The sequence below is a fragment of the Aplidium turbinatum genome, chromosome 12, assembly GCF_918807975.1.
Source record: "Aplidium turbinatum chromosome 12, kaAplTurb1.1, whole genome shotgun sequence".
Lineage (NCBI taxonomy): Eukaryota > Metazoa > Chordata > Ascidiacea > Aplousobranchia > Polyclinidae > Aplidium > Aplidium turbinatum.
This window is the reverse complement of record NC_137483.1, coordinates 22,144,450-22,165,231: the sequence shown is the minus strand read 5'-3', so window position 1 is coordinate 22,165,231 and position 20,782 is coordinate 22,144,450. Positions and strand designations below refer to the sequence as shown.

The window sequence follows — 20,782 nt, the reverse complement described above, 5'->3', positions numbered from 1 at the left end:
TTAAATTCTCTAGAGATCTGCAGTAGACATGATGACAGACTAAAAATAAGTCTTACAAGCAGCTTTTCTTTTTTCGCTTCAATGTAAGAAAATATTTTTAGCTATATCTACTTTTCTTGAGGTAGACAAACTTTCTTTACGCAGATGAGTAGCGATAGCGATTTTGAGATGCGCTAGAAGATTAATCGATATTAATTATTACCGGTTCAGCATGACGCTTGAATGAGTTTTTTACGGTTGGGTGACTTTCCTTACTTTCAAAACTCTCCGTTTATTCTGGTTTGGGACCAGTTACATTCCTCAGTCAAAGAAAGTATTTGTGACATCACAATATGATTAGCACTGAAAGAATTCACCCAAGAACCTAGAACCTTTTTAATCTTTGTTTCTTCCCATTGTTGACATATAGAGTGTGGCATAAAGTTAAACATCAAAGAAACTGTTTAGAAAATCTTGAAAACATTTTTGAAAAAACATCAAACTCAAATTTCTCCGTCCGAATAAAGATAAAACTATGGTTATTACGATTATTACGTCACCCATATACAGTAAATTTAAAAATAACAATAAAGACAATTTTTGTACACTACAGTACTTTTGGAAATGACATGATGAAGTCGTAAGCGTTTGCTTGCTTTGCTGCGTCAATCATCTCTTCATCAGTTATCCCATCGCGTCCCCAACGAATGTTTTCTGCAATCGTTGTAGCGAAAAGCACAGGCTCCTGAGAGACAACTCCAATTGTATCCCGATATTTTCGTAGATGCAACTCCCTTATGTCCTGGCCACCAACTGTTATCATTCCAGCCTGACAATATATTTTGTTGTTTCAAAATCGGTTACGAAATATCACATAAAAAATTGAAGTGTAGGCCTCGTAGTAAAAAGGCCTAACCCTAAGTCATAACATATGAGTTTTGTTGGTTTAATGTCAGTTTTATTTTGAGCTACATCTAGTTGACTGTGAAACTTTTATCCCATTGTTCTATACAAATCTTTTCAAACGTAAATAAGTACACTTTTTTAATGATGCTATCATCAGTTTTAATTTTCTTTAGACACTTTTCCATCATGTTACTTTTATGTCAATTTTTCCACTCCGTTATGCTACAATTCTTATGCCGCCAAATGGAATTTGTTTATGTCAAGCTCCTCAGTTAATTTGAATTCTTCTGATTAGCCAAATGTCACAATCATGTGTATTGCCTCGCGATGGGTTGCTTTGTGTCTTCAACGAGCGTTGTTGTTTTGATTGTAAAATTCTGGTGCAATGTGTTATTATCGGTTATGACCTGAAGTAACCTTTGATGCGAACCTCGAACTTTCTGTTGTTTTCTCAAACACCAAATATCGTTTGTCATGATGTCACAAGGATGTTTACCAATGGATCTCTGATTGCGAAATCGTTATTATGTAAGAATCTTCTACCCTACGTGATTTTCTTTAGACTTCTTTATGCTTCTGCTTGTTGACATTTATTGCAACTTGACAGAACAATGTGACATTACGTAACCTTCTTGATGTTACTAGACCGAAACAACCTTCTATAAATAGTGGTGTAATTTGCGTAGTAATGATTATTATTGAGTTGATTATGGAGATTTATTATGATGAGTTGGTGATGGGAGATCATTGTTTAGTAGCAGTTGTTAATAGACGCAAAGATTATTGTTGATCGAGAGTTGAAGTATTGAATACGAGTAAAGCAAAGTTGATGCTAATATAATTTCTGATTGAAATTAGAATCGTATGAGAAGCTGTGAGTGGATCACGTTAGACTCGATCAAAAGCCGCATGCGTTGGAATCTATTGCTGTTTACTGTTACTTTGATTAATTGCTGGAAGTGGTGAACCATTCGTTGGAATCCTTCAAGCGTTTTCATATATATATCATTTCACTAGTAGAACTATCCGTGAATTTAATTGACTGCTTTTCGGTTTAACCCATTAAACCACGTCATTGAACCTTTCCAAGTCTTTTTCCTGGTAAGAGATAGAAAGAAATCGTGACACGAAATATACATTTCGTTTTTCTTCTACTAAAAGTAACACCAAGTTGGCAATCTACTAAAACACTTGCTGTTGTTTCTCTGGGCAAGAAACTTTACGATAATTGCCTCTACCCAGTGATCGATTTCGAGTAATGGGTAGTACCAAATTTAAGTCATACATAGAGTAGACAAGCGGAAACAGACATTGCCGTCGGCTGCAGCGTAGGTCAGGTGTACGTCGGAAGGCGTACACCGATGCATAGCGCTCAAGTCCGCTTTCCCGCAATGCAGGATAAAGATAATAAAACAAAAAAACAAATACTTCACCACATTTAGATAAGTTATATTTCATTCTGACGTTAATTGGCTCAGTGGCCGAGGGTTTTCTTCTTTGGCTCTAGTGCTAGTGGATCTGAGATCGATTCCAAGTCGGGTCCTACCAAAGACTCTAAAAACAGTAGCCTACCGATTGCATTTGTTCTTGCATAACGCAGTGAAGATAAATCGGGTAACAATGTGGTGACATCGTAAATCTGCCACAAAAATTAAAAATGTGCCCTTTCGCTAAACGACCCTAGCAGTTGTAGAGCGACAATAAATAAAACGTATTATTATTACAAAACAATAACACCAAGTTGGCAATCAAAGCAGCTAAATTGGCGCATTTATTCTTTGATTCAAACTATTTGACCATCACATTAACAAGACTTGTGCACATTTTTTTATCCAACATAGTTGGCCAGTTGGCTATCATCTATACGTAACTTCCAATTGGAAGATATTGCTAAATAATTTTTAAAAAATCTTTCGATTTTTATTTAGTAAAACTTATCATTTTAGCATCAATTCAACGAATAAACGTTGCAACTACAGTATCTGAAAACCGTAACTTTTGATAGCTAAGTAAACCACACAATGAACTAGTGCTTAAAGTGCCTCTGACAGGAAAATAAATTCGCTAAATTTACCTAAGATGCCAAAGAGATGACACTAACAAACTTCCCTGACCAGCAAATTGTAAAAAATATCAACAGGCTACTAAGTTACACGCTTGTAAACTTTCGTTCACTTTCGGCGAATCTGGCACCATTTAATTGCGAAAATAAAAACGGCAACACCGCTGTGACGTCACCATGGGTGGGAAGGATACTTTCTTTCTCTGTGGTGAGTTGGTAAGGTATGGTACGACTACTACATAACGTCAATGTGTGGGGCTCTATTGGTCTAAACTTTAAAGCATGTGCAAAATGAGAATTACCGAAATGAAAAAGTCAACTTATTATTACTATCAGGTTTAAATCAAATAGGTTGAGTTTATTTTTATCAAACAGCATCTCAATTCAATTGAAATTGCAGTTTTTCTAAACTCTTGTAGGGCTACAATTTTGATAATTTTTTATTTGTTTTAATCTGGCTATAGCCATTTGCAGTGTAACACCAGTTGGCTACCACACAAACAGTACCCTTAATTAATGGTTGAGGTAATGCCTGCAAATTGCTGTTTATGTGACAGTGTCAGTGACTGACAAAGACGTGTGCTATCTTTTTATGCTTTCAAACAAAACAAGGTGCTGAGAAGAAAATAGTCAAAGTTTTCTTCAAGTATTCGAAAGTAGATGGACCATACAAAACTAGTCGTATATGTTCTCTTTACTTCACTGGAGATGATTTCGTTAACACCACCAACCCGATTTGGATCTTCCCAGCAACCAGTGGCGTGCTGAGAACTCTAGGTTGTGCGTTTGCCACAAGTGCGAGTCTATGTCCCAGCCCAATGAATGTGTAGGCTACGTTGCCATGAATTGCCACAAACGAAAGAACTTTTGAAGAAAGACGCATCTATAGCTGTGTTACCAATTTGACCGATTTTGAGGCACACTTACATTCTGTAGTTCTGAGGACTTTTTTTATGAGGATCAGGAAGAACTGGAGAAAAAGCAATAAACCGAAAGGAGAAAACGGAGACCTATCAAACGAGTAAGGATGCTACATTAGCCTAAAACTACCCTAAACGCTAAAGAATGCACACTAAAAGAATTAATTTTACTTCCTTGCAGGCAGTATCGGTAATTAGTCGCTTACAGGCGTGTATTGGAGTGGATACTACAAGGTGATGCTCTCGGAAGCAACAGTCGGATTGTGCTGCCGCCATGCATTGTTTGGCGAATCCGAAACAATTTTCAAGTCCAGATGGCCGTTACACCGGATTTCAATGGCCAACTGAAGGCACATTATAAGAGAGAGAGAACTTTTATTTATTTATTCATTCATAGCTTGTCACGCCAGTGTCGGAGCCAGGTAAGAGCATTGTTTGTGATGTTTTTGAGATCGTTGTCATCACATGAAGGGCCAAGGGGGCAGTTGGTGAGGATGTGCTTCATCGTTTGATTGTCTAGGCCGCAATCACACGTAGGGTCAGGAGTCATCTTCCATCGGAAAAGGTTGCTTTTATTTCTCCCGACTCCGCAGCGGACTATATTTATTTATGAATAGTGATGAATGATGATGAATTAAATATGAATGAATTAAATAAGTATATTTTAGGTTTTGTAGGAACGTATCCAGTACAGTTTTATTAACCAGTTAAGCGCGTATTATTAACCAGTCATTGTGTATAAGCATTTAAATGCGTCTTACTGCGCGATACTGCACGACTACAGCTTGCGGCGTTTTGCAAAAAAATAATTACACACTGGGGGAACAGACCCAACAAATAAAGGACACGCTTGTTACGGCCAATCTCTGTACAAATCAAACGTCATATAAAACCGTTCAAGTCTACTGAATATTACGTCATGGAAGTTGCTAGAAAATGTGCCAAAATTGCACCATCGTTCATAGACTTGTGTCAAACTTGTTAGGACTTGTTTGGGCCTGTTTAAACAGGAAATACTACATTAGCTTTAAACACCTGTTGAAATGACTTCATAATTGTCTTTCATTATTGCGTCACAGTACTGCATACGTGAATTTGAGATATTGATATCTATTCTGGTCATTCGTAAAATGATTGTTTGAAAGTTGGCCGCACATTTAACTGTTGGCTTAGTGCTTGCTAGCTGGACAAAAGTTCCGTCTTTTATCCAAGTAATTTGTATTGTAGTGACAGTTTTTAGGTGTACGGCGTTGCACCAGTCATTTCGATAGCCTCGGGCTAATTTTACTGGAATACACTTTTGAATAGACGTTTCGAAAGTGTGTTTATTTTTGGGTCATTGCATGCAGACGAACGGATTTGGGAATCTTACGTTACAATTTTCCCACGAAGAGATTATGGTTTACCGCTGTGACCATAAAAAATAAAAGACGAGTTCTTGTTAGCTGGTGGGCCAAGAAATTAAAGCAAAAAAAATAAAAGACGAGTTCTTGTTAGCTGGTGGGCCAAGAAATTAAAGCAAAAAAATAAAAGACGATTCTCTGGCTAGTGTTTGTACGGAAGCACAGGCAGCATAAAAAAATAAAAGACGAAGTTGTTGGTTGGTAGGCTACAAAAGCAAAGAAATAATAAAAGAAGATCTTGTTGGTTGGTAGTCTAAAGAAGCAAAAAAAATTAAAGACATTTCTTCTCGGTAGGCAACTGAAGAACTTTAAGCTAAAAAGTAAAGACATTTCTTCTCAGTTTGGTACAGAAGAAAAATAACTTGACATTTATTGGCAAGAAAGAAGATTAAAGGCAATCCATCTGTGCTTGAAGATTCGAGTCGAAGAATCCAAGCAAGTTTTGTGGACTTTAGGACTTCATACTCGTACAGCTACGGTATCGTGCATTTAAATTCTTTTTTGTATTTTTACGGTCTTTGCAGTTAAGTTTTTTATAACTTAATTTTGTGTGTTTGTGTAACTTAATTTTTTTAATTGTTAAATTTAGCCCTAACATTTAATATGTCTACACTCGGTGGCGACAAGGACTCGACCGCCGTAGACTCGACTGAGTTTAAGCCTGATGATGTTCTTTGCGGTCGGGCAGGCCATTCTGGGGAGGGACCCATTAACGACGAGGCTAAGTCAGTTCGAGAGGCCCGGCATCTTAGACGGGATATTTTGACTCAAATTGGGAAACTTTCTGTGGCCCTAGGTTCTTTGAGTGATAAGCAGGAACTGTTAATTTTTCGATCTAAGTTATCTACTTTAGAAGAGGAATTACGGCATTTCCATGCTCTTTTGACTAAAATCTTTAACTCTGCAATCTTGGCAGAACTTCGTGATAGGGTAGATCCCGAATTTAACTCGTTAAAAAATAACTTTGAACAAAAAGAAAGTGAGTTCTCAGATATGTTGGATGCTGACATACATCCTGAGGATAGCGCCTCAAATGTAAGCACTAGGATGTCTAGGACTTCGTCTCGGATAGTGGCACAAATTAACCTGCAGCTAAGACGAGAGGAGCTCCAGATCCAAGCTGAGGCCGAAGCAAGAGCTGCTGAGGCCATCGCAAGAGCAGAGGCCATACGAGCTGAGGCCGCACGAGCAGAGGCTGCCGCGAGAGCTGAGGCCGACGCGAGAGCTGCTGAGGCCGCACGAGCAGAGGCTGCCGCAAGAGTTGAGGCCGAAGCCGAAGCTAGAGCTGCTGAGTTCGCACTCAAAGACGCTCAGTTGAGGGCCGAACAACGTAAAGAGGCAGTTTTAGCTGAATATCGTTCTGAGTTGGGCTCCCGGCGTAGCTCTAGGAAGGGCTCTTCTAGGCATTCCAGAAGTGAACATCAATCGCAGTTTAATTTACCTAACCTTTTCCAGACGCCTGTTCAATCTGTAAGTGGACCAGTGCGATCCACACGTTTTCCAGCTGTTTCAGGAGGTCTCGGGGCCGCGGCTAAGGGTCTTCCGAAGGACCTAGTGCCAAGGCCTGCGAATTTTAGCCGAACTCTTCCCCCAGAGCGTACAGGTCACGGGGCCGCCATTAGCAGTAATGCTTTGCCCCCTTCACAGTTTTCAGCGCCGCTAGTTTTTGATCGCCCAGCTACACGTAATTTGGGTGGTTGTGAGAGGCGTATCGTGTCTCCTGATTTTAACGTATGTGAGGATCGTGATCGGGCTGTGCATGTGACTGAGCCCACTCAGCCCATTAAGGGATATAGCTTGTCTTCTCCCGCTAAATCGAGTTCTCAACAGCAGGATTGCTTTTTTGAATACCAAAATAGTAGGACGTTCTTCGATAAGGCGGCCTTGATTGGTTACGATGGTAATAATATGCCATTTGTCTTCTTTAAAAATCGTGTTATGGCCTTGATGGCAGCTTCGCCCTTTAAGGGAACTCGTTTGACTTTGTTGCAAGCAGCTTGTGTTAGAACAGCTGCACAAACGATTGCTAATTTGGTTTCTGACACTCCTGGCTTGTCAGAGGAAGACAGGATAGAAATGTCGTTAGCTCGCTTGTCCCAACGTTTTGGGGTTCGTGGAGGTCTTTTCGCAGAACCAGAAATTAGAAAGTATCGCTATGGTAGCAAATTGACTTCTATCTCTTCCAGTGATTTGAAAGAGTTTAAAGATGAATTGTCGCAGTGTTTGCTTTACGCGCAAGCTTATGGTCAGCGTGATAAATTAGAAGGACGTTTTGTTTTGGATTTGGCTAAACGACTCACGTTTGACGCTAAGCAGCGTTATCTTGACTTTTTAGGTGATCAGTATGGTAGCACTGAGGAACCTACTTTTCAGAGTTTGTTTGATTTTGTAGTACGGGAGGAAACGCGCAAGTCGACTGATTTTAGCATTATGCTAATGGGCGATTCTGGTGAGTCGCAGCATTTTAAAAAGTTTGGCAAAGGAAAATTGCCTTCATGTCCGGTTAGGCAGACGTCGGTAAAACCCCATGATAATGTGATTTCAGGGAGTTCGCAGTACTCGACTGCTGTTGGCGCACCGCGCGGCGGTGTGGCCAGACATAGTGACATACCGGCGTGTTTTTGTTGTTCGTCACGTGGTCAAGTTGAATATCATTTTTTGTCTAATTGTAAAGAATTTTTGCGCTTGACACCTAAAGATCGGAGAGATGTCATTGTGAAAGCTGGCAAATGCTTGAATTGTTTGCGCCAGCATATGGTTAGAGACTGTAATCATGCAAATAACTGTCGTAAGTGTGGACCTACCAACGATAGGAAACACTATTTTCTTCTGCATGATTTTTATGTGACGTCACGTGATTCTCTGGATTTGGTCGGTAAAGATGAGGCTGGTGCCAGAGTTCCTGTGCGTAATGTCAAGATTGGAAATGTTAAAGCAGCCTTTAACCGCGTTACTGCTGCTCGTGTTTTGAATCCAATGACTGGCAAATCGAAGTTGGTGTATTGTCAGCATGATCCTGGTTCGCAGTTGACGTTTGTTTCGAGTGATTTGGTGTGTGAACTTGGTCTTAAACCGTATGATAAAGCGTCGTTTAAAATGGATACTCTGGCTGGTCAGAAACCTACTTGTGCTGACCTTGTTAAACTCAACATCCAGTCGTTAGAGACTGATGAACTGTTTTGTGATATAACCTCGGTGGTTAACCCAGCTTGGGCTGACGATGTTAAAACTTTACCGCATAAACAGGATTTAAGTGGTTTCCGTCATTTTCATGACGTGAATATGTTTCATTTGAATGATTGTAGTACTGTAGATGTACTGATTGGCAATGACAACGCTTATTTGATGTGGACAAAAGAAGAACGTGTTGGTGAAAATCGTAGTGAACCGCATGCTTTACTCACTCCTCTCGGTTGGTTGGCTTGTGGTGGTAAGTCACCCTTAGTTGAAAGCGTTGCTAAAGTGTGCAGAGTGCAGACGTCTTCAGAGTCGGATGTCATCTCTAGCTTTCAGCGAAAAATTGAGTCTCGTGATATAGAAATAGCAGACCTGAATAAAGTCATTCAGGATTTGACTTTGCAAAATGAAAAATGTGATTTGTCTCGCAATGATATTTTGGCTAGAGAATGTGTCGAACCGAATATTGAGTTGAAAGATGGTCGATTTGAGATACCTGTTCCGTTGAAGGAAGATATTGATCTACCTAACAAATTTGTGTTGGCGTCAGATAGAGCTGCTGATTTAAAGAAGAAGGCTTTAAAACAATCTGAATTCCGAGGAACTTGTGTAAATGATGTAATGTCTTCTTGTCCTGACTTGTCTGCCTTGTTAAACCCTCTGGCAGATGTCTTGGCTAGATTTCGGCTTGAAAGATTTGGTTTCATGGCTGATGTGACCAAATACTTTTTTCACATTTTGGACTCTTCAATACGTAAGCCCAGTTTTATTGAACTGCTTACGTACACCAGTAGTGCCGTTCGGATCGTGAACGAACGCCCTTTGGTACCTTTGAGTGACGACCCTAGGGATTTTACTGTCATCACCCCTGCCTCACTTTTGACCCCATACTTAGACCCATACTGTGCTGTTGGGCAACCACATGATCGTGACCAATTAAGAAGGGATTATCGGTTCAATTTGTCACTTTCTCAGCAGTTTTGGAATAAATGGATCGATTTTTACTTGCCAGGTCTTCAGGGCCGGAAAAAATGGCTAAAAATGGCCGAGAATTTGGAGCCTGGTCAACTTGTAGTGGTAGGTTCTCTCCAAGACATTGGTAAACGTGGGAAGTATCAACTTGGGAGGGTGCATGAGGTAGTTCCACAAATTAGGAAAGGGAAGCCTGTGGTTCGTAGAGCCAAAGTTGCCGTCTGCAACTATGATGAGAGTACGGGGAAAGTGAAAGTAGACTACGTGTTGAGGGATATTTCGTGCCTCGCCCCCGTAAAGAACACCTAAGTGTTAGGGTTTGAGCCTGGTTTTGTCTGCGGTGGCCGATACTTGTCTGAGCCCGGAACAGTCGGTTATTATCGCAACTATTGTATATAGCGTCATTTAGCGTGTACCTAATACCTATGGTACCAATTTCATGTATCGTCGTGTTTATTCTTATTGCTGTTCATTCTTTGCATGCCCTTTGTATTTGCGTATTAACTTAAACGTGAGTGATTCAAAAAATTTGTGTATCGTGTGTTTTATTCATTGGCTCACGATTGTCCTTCAATTCTTTTTTAGTTATGCCATGTTAGACTGTCATAACTAGGGGTCGCTATGTTACGGCCAATCTCTGTACAAATCAAACGTCATATAAAACCGTTCAAGTCTACTGAATATTACGTCATGGAAGTTGCTAGAAAATGTGCCAAAATTGCACCATCGTTCATAGACTTGTGTCAAACTTGTTAGGACTTGTTTGGGCCTGTTTAAACAGGAAATACTACATTAGCTTTAAACACCTGTTGAAATGACTTCATAATTGTCTTTCATTATTGCGTCACAGTACTGCATACGTGAATTTGAGATATTGATATCTATTCTGGTCATTCGTAAAATGATTGTTTGAAAGTTGGCCGCACATTTAACTGTTGGCTTAGTGCTTGCTAGCTGGACAAAAGTTCCGTCTTTTATCCAAGTAATTTGTATTGTAGTGACAGTTTTTAGGTGTACGGCGTTGCACCAGTCATTTCGATAGCCTCGGGCTAATTTTACTGGAATACACTTTTGAATAGACGTTTCGAAAGTGTGTTTATTTTTGGGTCATTGCATGCAGACGAACGGATTTGGGAATCTTACGTTACAATTTTCCCACGAAGAGATTATGGTTTACCGCTGTGACCAACGCTTAACTGGTTAAACTGCAAAAAGCAATAAATCTTTGAAAAAAGCAACCGCTTGTACCAACTCCGACCAAACTGTGATCCACCAATTACATCTAGGAAGCGTTTGTTTCATCCGTTGCTAACGACGTCCACTTAGGATGACGCAATACCACCAAAGTCGTCCCAGAGCAGTGAAATATGGAGTTTCGCCTGTGGTGGCGCTGCAGAGCAGTCGTTTTGTATAAATTTCGCCCTAACCGGTCGAGCTTCGAGGTTGAGATTAAAACGTTCGCTAAGCATAATTCTGCGCTAGGAAATGCTTAGAAAAGTCACTATACTTGAGTCCAACCTGTCAGGGGCACTTTAAGGTAGTAAGCAAACTTACGCTAATGTTATAAAATCTTTGAATAAGTTGAATGATTGTGCTTTTTCCAGCTCCACTTTCCCCAATTATCGCCACAGATTGTCCACTCTTCACTGTGAACGAAGTTTTGTTCAACGCCTGAAAAGCAAGTTTTTATCATTTGTATTGACTTTTAAAGATTATGACATTTTCTCACGATACACGACACGATCACGACACATAAATTTTAAGTTGAAATAAAAAAAATTAAACTTAAGAATAATAACACTGGGCAACATTTTACAACTTATTTTTTATTTCTTGCTCGTTTCAAGTTTGCTTAGACTAATGTGGCCATGCTGAATCCAAATCTGGCCTTAGATTTTTTCTAACACATCACGTTTTTGAGATATGATAATAAAAATACCTTGTTTTTGCCAAAAGTGGAAGATTTGGCGTACCGTTTACCACCAACATATGCAGCGCCATAGTGAAAGGTTAGTGTTAGACAGGCCAAAATAGCTTAAATAAGAATTACTAGACAAGCATTGCCATAAGCCTTCTTAAATCTTTGTTATTTCATGCAAAACATAGACAGGGTGGAGGTCAATTGTACTTTTAGCTTCACTTTTAGCTTGATATTATTGCTTTGTTAATAATGTTGCTTCCAAAACAAATTAGTATCAAAATTGTAGTTTGTAGATGTATTTCAGCTATATATGCACCCCATGGCCTGGATTTCTGGATGCAACACAATGTGTATGTGTAATAAACGCAACGTCAAACCTTACACTTTTGGCAAAAGTAACAATTTGCTGTTATCATATCTCACAAACCTGACGTGATAGGATAAATCTGAGGTCAGATTTGAAATCAGCATCCCAAAGTTAGTCTAGGTCATATATTTTCATTTGAGGAATAAATTTGATGTTGTCCAGTGTAATGTTTCAGGCAAAATCTGACATTTTAGTATCTCGTGTCTCCTAATAAAAATAAATGTTTTATGTTCCGAAGTGTCACACTTGGAAGAATTGCATAACTCCCGACGCACTTCTGACGATTGATGACATTGACGATGTTATGTCATCTTCTTGCGTATGAGGTGGTAACAGTCACGTTATTTCATTTAGTCACTGCAGCCGTTGGAGTGTGTTGCTATCAATTTTTGATAGGCATTTCCATTTTAAGGTCCGTAAATCGGGCAGTGATGAATGAAGGCAGTGATACGTTGTGCAGTTTGGGAGGCTATTTTACATACACAGAATGACGATTCGAAAAGACCCCACTGGAACATATTACAATTAAAACGTCCCACTCCAGGAAGAAGACGATTGAGCTTTACCCAATATTTGGAAGGTAAGTCTGATCCTGATGGGAGTGAGGTGCTTGAAGGTACTGTCAACTACTCTGGTCTTACAGTCTTATCCCAAAGTTTACTCTAGACTCTTTGAAGGTTAAAATTAGAATCATAAAGATCTGTAGCATGGCGAGAGAAAGGTTTGCGAGAATTAAGACTTGGAGGCTGTAAATTAAGTTTCTCCTTTAGAACCAATTGATTCGTGGGATGATCTCCATCCATTAGAGCTCGCTGTGTAAGCTGGTGCACCAGTTTGTCTCTCCGCAAATTGGCTGGGGAAATTCCTGACAGTAGGCTACAGGTTGGAAGTCAGTGGGAGATTATGTCACGTCATGTCATGAGCTATATGTTGGCAGACAGGATCAACACCCAGTTAATCTAGGCAAGTAATCAGTAATCTATATCCTGAATTAATGTTTTTCTATAATTTTTTCGAAAATTAATAGAGTTTTTGTGAGCTTTAGGTTGACAACACGTTTCACAGTCATGGAAAAAGTATGATTTACGGTACTCAATAACATCTGCATTCCTAAATTGAGCGTTTAATCTGCTATTTTAAAAGAATTATTTTGAACAAAACCATATGTACTGTAATCTTATAAAAAGATTATCTCTTACGTAAAAGTTGTTTGGTTAGAAAACCGAACCATGGTGCAACGGCTTTTAAAATTTCAAACGACGCATCAGAGCGTCGCGACGCACAGTTTGAGAATCACTATAGGCTAATACACTAATAGCCTATAGCACGACCAATTTTTAATTTCGTAATTAAGCAATCATGCAAATTCGGAAACTTTCACGGACCTCTTGTGGTCCGCGGACCCCTGGTTCAGAACCGCTGGTTTAGAGATGCATATTTACATACCGTTGCATCAGGACGTGTTGGGTATACGAAGCTGACATTTTCAAACACAATATCTCCACTTTTTGGGTTTGGATCGACGCCATCTTCAGAGAAAATGTCAATGTCTGGCTTTCGATCGATAGACTGAAATACTTTCGAGCCGGCAGCTTTTGCATCAATTGTGAAATCGAAGAAACTGCTTGCCTGTATAATGAAAATCTAAGTTTCAACCAGAAAACGTGCGATTCCTACTATGCCCACCACGTTTCGTTTACATGGCAGACAAAAATCGAGATGTTTTTCAAGAGAATATTTTCGTCAATCTACAGTAGATAGTTGGTGAAAAAACATTCACTAGACCAGTGAGGAAAAGGTCAATTTTCTTCTTTCATTTAATAGAAGTTTCGCTTCTTCTGTTTTGATCTGAAAATGTTGGTCTTTCGTTCTAAAACTTTAAGCACTTGCAGTAGCCTACTTAGGCTATCAGTAGCCTACTACAAAGATTTGAAGATCCAGTAAACTAAGAAAAATAATTTTTTTTTTAGACATAATTGCCTTTGGCATGCAGCAAAGCCACGTCATTAAAAACAAAAGCGAGATAACGTAACAACTTGGTAACTACAAGTCCCAGAGAGGGCAATGGAGCTGCTGAAACATAAGTGAAAAGCATACAAGCGGTGAACTGAAAGAGAAATGTGTGCGACATTTAGAAGGTTAATGCTTAACAAAATAAAAGACTTACTCGACCGACAGCTGAGGAAGATAACATGACTCCAGTGAATGTTGTCATGACATTCGCGATTGGTATGTCTGTGTCTACGATCAGGTTGGCTCCGTACCAAAACACCAAGCTATATATTGCCATCATTGTACAGTAAATTATTCCCAGGAAAATTCCTTGCCAGAATCCTCTTTTCAGTTCAACTGGTTTGGCGGACGTCAAATTTTCTGAATATCTGAAAATCGTAGAAAAATACAAAGCATATGATCTTTTAATGTCCTAAGCAACATGCCTTTTGCGCATTTAAATTATGTGAAAAAAATCTTTGAATATTTTTATTGATAAAGTAACTATTTCTCTGAACTGAGGATATTAAAGTAGTAGCCTATACAGTATATTTATTTATAAGTTTACAAAAGCTATTGCTATAACGTGAACAAATGCTACATTGTATCTGTCTTACCTTAGTATCTCTTTCTTCTGACCTCCAAAAGCAGTTACCGTCTTTATTGATGACAAGGCTTCTTCTGCAATTGAACCTGCTTTAGCGTAGGCTTTTTGTTCTTTCTTTACGCTGGCGGAGGAAACCTGAAACAAGTAATTCTACAGTAATTTTATGGCATTGTGTCATTTTACATAGCTGGTCAATGGTCATATTTAAAACCTTTGGGGTTTAAGCGAACTTTACACTAGTTTGTCAATGATTGTACTGTACACACACTGGTCTAACCTTATGATTTCTATAGCCAGTTTTATGTAGTACAGTACTATGTACGGTACCTTTCAAGAATTTCTACACTATGAACCCTGCAACAACATCAACAACCTGCTTTGATCCAGCAACCGGTTTGAAAAGTTTGTGATGATGTTAAAACTCGGTTTGTTCTTACTGATGAGAACTAATAGAAATGGAACCCGTTTCCCTGTTATTTGTGCTATGAAAGTCACTTGAGAGGGTCGTAGCCTACTCTTATGAATACAAATCGTCTACAGAAGCTCTTACGATAACCGGTGGGATTCAAAAGAAAAAGAACTGTAAACCAAGTCACTTTGCAAACGTAAAAAATTGGTGGACATGAATTTAACTTAAACAATTTAAAGTCAGAAGCAGTTTTCTTTAACATCACCAAGGCATATGGTAGTTTTTGACACCAAGATTTTACTCATAAATTGTAATATAACTTTGGTTAAATACAGTGTTGTACGTTGACGCCGTCAATTTGACGGCGTCATTTGACGGCGTCAACTTTTTGTTGACGCTGAGGCTAGCGCCGTCAATTTATTTTTCGGTTGACGGAAGTAATAGCGCCGTCAACTATTTTGCCGATTTTAAGCGTCAAGCGCTATGCGTCATTTTTTGTTTTTATGGAAAATCTCGTTTCACAATAAGAGTTTCACCTATGGTTTCACAATGTATTCTGGTCAGCGCGACTCATCCGAATTACCGACTTTCGCGTTGGTTGGAATGGCTCCCTGGAATACACGCGGAAGAAGTTCGCCAAATGGTGATCACCCATGTATTGAGAACGAGGGATCAGAGACAGAAAGCGAAAAATCCATGAATGGCATCGCGGACGTTGGAGATATTTTATTTCAAGAGCTCTATGCCCCTGAAAAGAGCGATGTTGGTGCAGTGGACCTCGTTAAAAGATTTATACATGCTAAACTATCACAACACGCTTGGAACAGTGATACCTTTCCGACTAAACGTTTTCAACTTGTTTTTGAAATACAACACACCAATACCAACCAGCGCTGCTGTGAAACGCATGTTTTCACTTGGAAAGGACAATATGCGCAGGGGCGCCGGAAGCGGGGGGAGCAGGGATGCCCCCCTGCGCTCAAATTTCTGTGGATAGGGAGGGAAGAAGGGACAATGGTGCCCTTTTGAGGTCATGTACGCTACTGCACACTTTGCAATATAGCAATTTATGCTATTCGCTTTTAGCCTAATTAGAATGTTCTATTTTTGCCTCAAAATAATATTCACAACACAATTCCCTATCACAGTAAGTTATATTACATCATTATAAAATAGCATGATGCCCTTCCGTGCCATCAGGTGCCATTGTTCTTTGTATAGCGGACACTTGTATCATTACTCGATAATGAGCTGATAGATGAGCATTATCGCTATATCTTAAACTTTAAAAAAAATTGGCCTTTCAGCAACAAAAGTGCCCTTTTTTCATACTCCTGCCCCTCCAGTCAAAAATTGCTCCGACGCCCCTGAATATGCGTCCCAAACGCAGCAGATTGTCAGAAAAACGTTTTGAAATGCTTTTTTTCTGCAAGAAAATAACTAATAGGCCTAGGCTGAGCAGCTAATTACAATACAGTCTCAAAACATAATACCTGCTCTTTATTCATAGCTATTGTTAGCCTGAACTTGGTTGAAATATTTCCGTTTTATGAGACGCTGGCAAAAAATAGCGCTAGAAATTGGCGCTGACGCTGACGCCGTCAATTTCTTTAAGAGCTTACGCAGTCCTTTACGCCGTAAAGTTTTTAGGCAATTTGCGCTGATGCTGACGCCGTCAAATTATTTCAATGACGCGTACAACACTGGTTAAATACAACAGAATGTATTTTGCTATAAAATTCTATAATTGTCATTACATCATACATCAAGCCAGCTTTTATACTATATATATAGGATAGGTATTATAGGCTACATATTGTCATTGAAAATTTGGTTGTCTCACTTTCATCAGAGAAAGTTGAGACAAAACTATCAGTGGTGTTAGGCTGAGTCCAACCAAGCCAAGTTGCCAGGAATAGATCAAAGCTATTGTCATCCCAGAAATTCCCCGAACTAATTGTTGAATGGCTAAGGATAGATTTGTACCAATTCCGTCCTTAATTGTAAGTATATCACTAAAACATAAAAGAAAATGATTAAGTATAAATATAGTATGATTTATTATGGTACGGTTAACCAGCATTGAACAGAGCCGTTTTTGGGTGCCAAATCGAATAGTGGCTCAGACTTACCATACAAGACACCTTAAAAGAAAACAATCGGACTCCGAAAAATATACGGTGTCTCCTGTATTCTCGGATCGGACCCACTGACAATAGCCGTAAACTTCAAGGCGTTTGTTTACGTGACAAACAATATGAAAAAAAATGATAAGATGATGGTTTGTTTTACTATTAGCCTTCTGTGATTGTCACATGAAGTAGGCTACCGTAAGTATAAAAGTAATAATAATCCTTCATTTATTATATTTACTAACTCCGATAAAACCATGCTTCTGAAAATAGAAGTTTATCTAACTATTAGTGCCGAAACTTTGATTTTTGATTTATTATGGCAATCTTTATTTTTTGACTGAGAAAGGTTATTATAGAACTCAAACCTGGCGAACAGCATTTTTAATTAGTTTTTGTTTGATGAGCTGATTGGTGGGTTGCTTGGTTGTGGTTTGGTCTTTCTTCGTTGTGTACCTACCACTTGCAGCACTGTAGCTTACGTTTAGATTGGGATAATTAGCTCAGACCTGCTTTAATCTCGATGGATAGATATTCAGTTTTTGATTGATCTTTCACGTCTTAGACGTCTAACAGTTTAAGAATGAAGTTTCAGTTGAAGAGTTAACGTTTTCGATTCAGGATTCATTTGAGATGTCTATACGCTTTAAACTTTTAATTTTTGCATCCTCCCACAAAAACCGAGTAGGTTATTAGCAAAACCATATCAAACAAAAATAGCTCAAGTCTTCTTTGAGAAACATCACGATTAGAGCTACAAGGCTGTATGTAGAATTGAACTAGTTTTGATCTTTTTAAGTGCGTGACCTAAACTTAAAGTAGTTTCAATGCTTGTACGTTGGGGCATGAGAGCCTCTGCTGCGTGTCAGTGCAGTGTGACGAAGCAAACAGCCAATCACATCATTTTGGCTGTCCCATGTATTCCCCTCCCAACGGAATAACAAGCCTCCGCAAAATTGATGACCTGACGAAAAATTGGTCCAAGTCCTTCCATTCGGTTGATCAAAAACTTTCTGCTTCATACAAACGAAGACGATAGTAGCTTAAAGTTTCACGCTACATCATTTGACAGTATTTACATTATCATCGACGCCAATATCATTCGAGCGTATTCAGGAACAAAAAGTTATAGTAAATATTCGATGGCCAGAATTATGTGGGATAATGATGTGGTAAGATTTACAGCCTGTAGCACTATTTTTTCATTTCCCACTACTAACCATAGCTATTCATTTTATCTGGAGAAGTTTTTGCATTGAAATCGCCACCAACTGTTGTGACATCATGGGCTGAAATTTGTTTTTTGGAGAATCATTGGTCGAGCTGTGACAATTCTTTTGATGTTGGTTGAGCTAAATAATCTTTGCTGGGGTTCCATTGAATGTCGCTTTAAAAAGTCTTGAATTTAAGGATATATTACATTCAGTAGCGTGACCAACTGACCATTTGTTTCAGTGTCCGCTTTTTCGGTAAACTTTAAGCATGCAGTCTATTTGTATGTAAAAGAAAAAAAACAAAAAAAAAAACAGTGGAGGTGACTTGAGTGAACTGCACCCAGCGCTTTTTGAATGGCAGGTAGACTACAGTAAAGGTTGCAAAGTGAACACCCAAAGAAATGGTCATGCCATCCCACTGGTTAAGCTACATTGTAGGCCTATATGGTCTTGAACGCCTTCGACTCGGCAGTATGCCAATTCCTTCAATTGTTTATTTTCCCCAATTCTTGTTCGCAAAAGTTAAGACAAGCTGCCAGCCTTTGCCAACAGTTTTATAAAATATTCTAGTACAAGGGTGATAAATTTTGTGTTGGTGAATACTGACCACATTAAGATGTAGTTTTTCTGCAAGGGATGTTAATTTTTCTACCGTACTGTTGCAGATTGTTGAAATGTGTGGTGCTGGTTTTGAATGTTGACATTTTGTTTGTCTGCTTGCACTTGATTGGTTCGCTTCCTCCAGTATCACTTTTTCACCAGTGAGCAATTGTCCTACATCTGTGAGCAAGAGGCTGCGCTTTGATGAAGCAAGTCTAGTGAGGCCATGACCCAGTTGTTTCTCAGATGGACATTGGACTACTTGAAGAAGGGGAGATATGCTGCTTGACCATGTTTGTAATTACATCGTACCAAGATTTATGATTGCATTTTACCTTACGAGCCTGGTGTTGAGCAAGCCCGCGGATTGAGCGTCGTGATAAGCAATTTCTTGGCGCAAAATGGACTTGAACAGTGCAACTCGAAGTCTTTGGGATTGTCTGAAGCACAAACGCATAAGGTTATTAAAGTTAATAAGGCATAAGATAGTTCAAATGGAGATTATCAATACTTTCATCTGTGACGTAGGCTAAACATGAAACGTTGAAGGGCCCCAAATATGGCACCCTTCAAAATAAATCTCTTGTCGAAGTACAATGACCTATTGTTTTAAATAAAATAAACGTACTTTGTTTGTTTTTAACCGCAAATTTCTTATTTTACTGTTTTAATAAGGAATCCCCAGAGATAGTTTTTACAGGTAAGCAGAAGAACGAGACAATTCCACTACTGTTTCTCTGCAGTCGAATGCAGCAGAAATTGATAGCAATAAACACAATGTTTCGCAAAATTTTATGAGTTTGAATATTATTTAATTTTTAAGCTCTGACACATATTTGCATCACAGAACATGTTTGAGTATGTTCTTGTGATACACATTTCAGGCCAACCGGACACGAAGTATTGTCTTCTAGTATCCCATCTAGTAGGATATATTGATTGTTTGATGAATACCTTGACAGAAAGTCTTTAAAAATGTTTTGCTTAGATTTACGTTTTGACGTATGTCTTATAACTGCCAATGAGAATAACTTAAATAAAAAGATAAGTACCTAAGTATAGTTAACCTACTTGAGCGATAGCTGAGTGTAAGCAAACGTGTGAATGAGACCGACGACAAATCCTATGGCAGCAACCGCAAGAATATATTTAACCGCTTCGTATCCATTGGATTCAAAATCATCTAGCTCAGGTTGAATTACGAAATTCCAAACCCTGCAATCCATTGTAAAATATCACACAACATAATGTTCTTATAGCCTATGACAGTGGTTCTTAACTTTTACTAACCTGCCGAATCCTTACGCTAATCTGCAAGCTTTGGTTGAACCTCAAATTTTCGCTGAGTCACAAAAACAAAAATCTGCCACATTTAATAGTAATACATTATTGTATCAATGAGACTTCTGTTGTTATTTTTCTGAGACCAGTAGTGAGATTCGAGGCTTTGTCTCGGAAACAGCAACAATTCTCATGTCATTTTCGCATGCAAGCCGGTTTCGTTTTTTGCTTTAACATCCACCAGAGTAGAAAACGCATGCTCACATTAATAAGTGGTTACGAATGGTATGAGAACTTTTGTAATAAGAGGATCTTTCCATTTGTTGGCACCAAAACGTTTGAAGATTTGTTGTGTTGCAGTTTCTTTTTTGCACTTCGCTTTCTTGAAGCTCGATGATGTTATCCAAGTATTGATTGTTTATTTCTGCTGCTGTAGTATCATATGCAAATGGTTGACGTATCCATGCTGGATATTGCGTTTGTTCAGGAAAGTAGTTTTGAAATTAATTTTGCAACTTCTGCAAATGCTCAGTAATTACTGGCTTAAAGCAGATGGCATTATTGCATCATGCGTCAAACACACAACGTTTATTTATCATCACGTAAGCCGCTATCAAGTTTCGGCTGGACAATATTTTCCAAAAATATTCGCTGATCTATCATCCAGTAGGCCGTGTGTTAATGTTTCAGAGGACGTTCGCGCTAGCTTATATGGTTTAGTTGAAAATATGGTTAAGAAATTACATTAGCCTATAAACATTTTCCAACCAGCAGACAATAGGCCTTCTGCAAGGTTTTATAACAAATAATATGACTTTGAGTGGTTACTCCTGATGGTTG

At 38.9% G+C, this 20,782-nt stretch overlaps 1 protein-coding gene across 1 annotated transcript in view; it reads right to left on the bottom strand.

The window, feature by feature from the left end:
- The window catches only part of LOC145780912 (phosphatidylcholine translocator ABCB4-like), a 52,131-nt gene extending 33,044 nt beyond the window's left edge, over window positions 1–19,087 (bottom strand). Inside the window, exons 1-7 of the mRNA XM_082592573.1 lie at window positions 18,997–19,087; window positions 16,559–16,730; window positions 14,317–14,441; window positions 13,875–14,088; window positions 13,154–13,336; window positions 10,974–11,090; window positions 596–808 (exon numbers count right to left, since the gene is read on the bottom strand). Of these exons, the coding sequence (XP_082448699.1) occupies window positions 596–808; window positions 10,974–11,090; window positions 13,154–13,336; window positions 13,875–14,088; window positions 14,317–14,441; window positions 16,559–16,651 (945 nt within the window). The 5' untranslated portion in view covers window positions 16,652–16,730; window positions 18,997–19,087. The remainder of the gene's footprint in view (window positions 1–595; window positions 809–10,973; window positions 11,091–13,153; window positions 13,337–13,874; window positions 14,089–14,316; window positions 14,442–16,558; window positions 16,731–18,996) is intronic.
- Window positions 19,088–20,782: the final 1,695 nt, after the last annotated feature.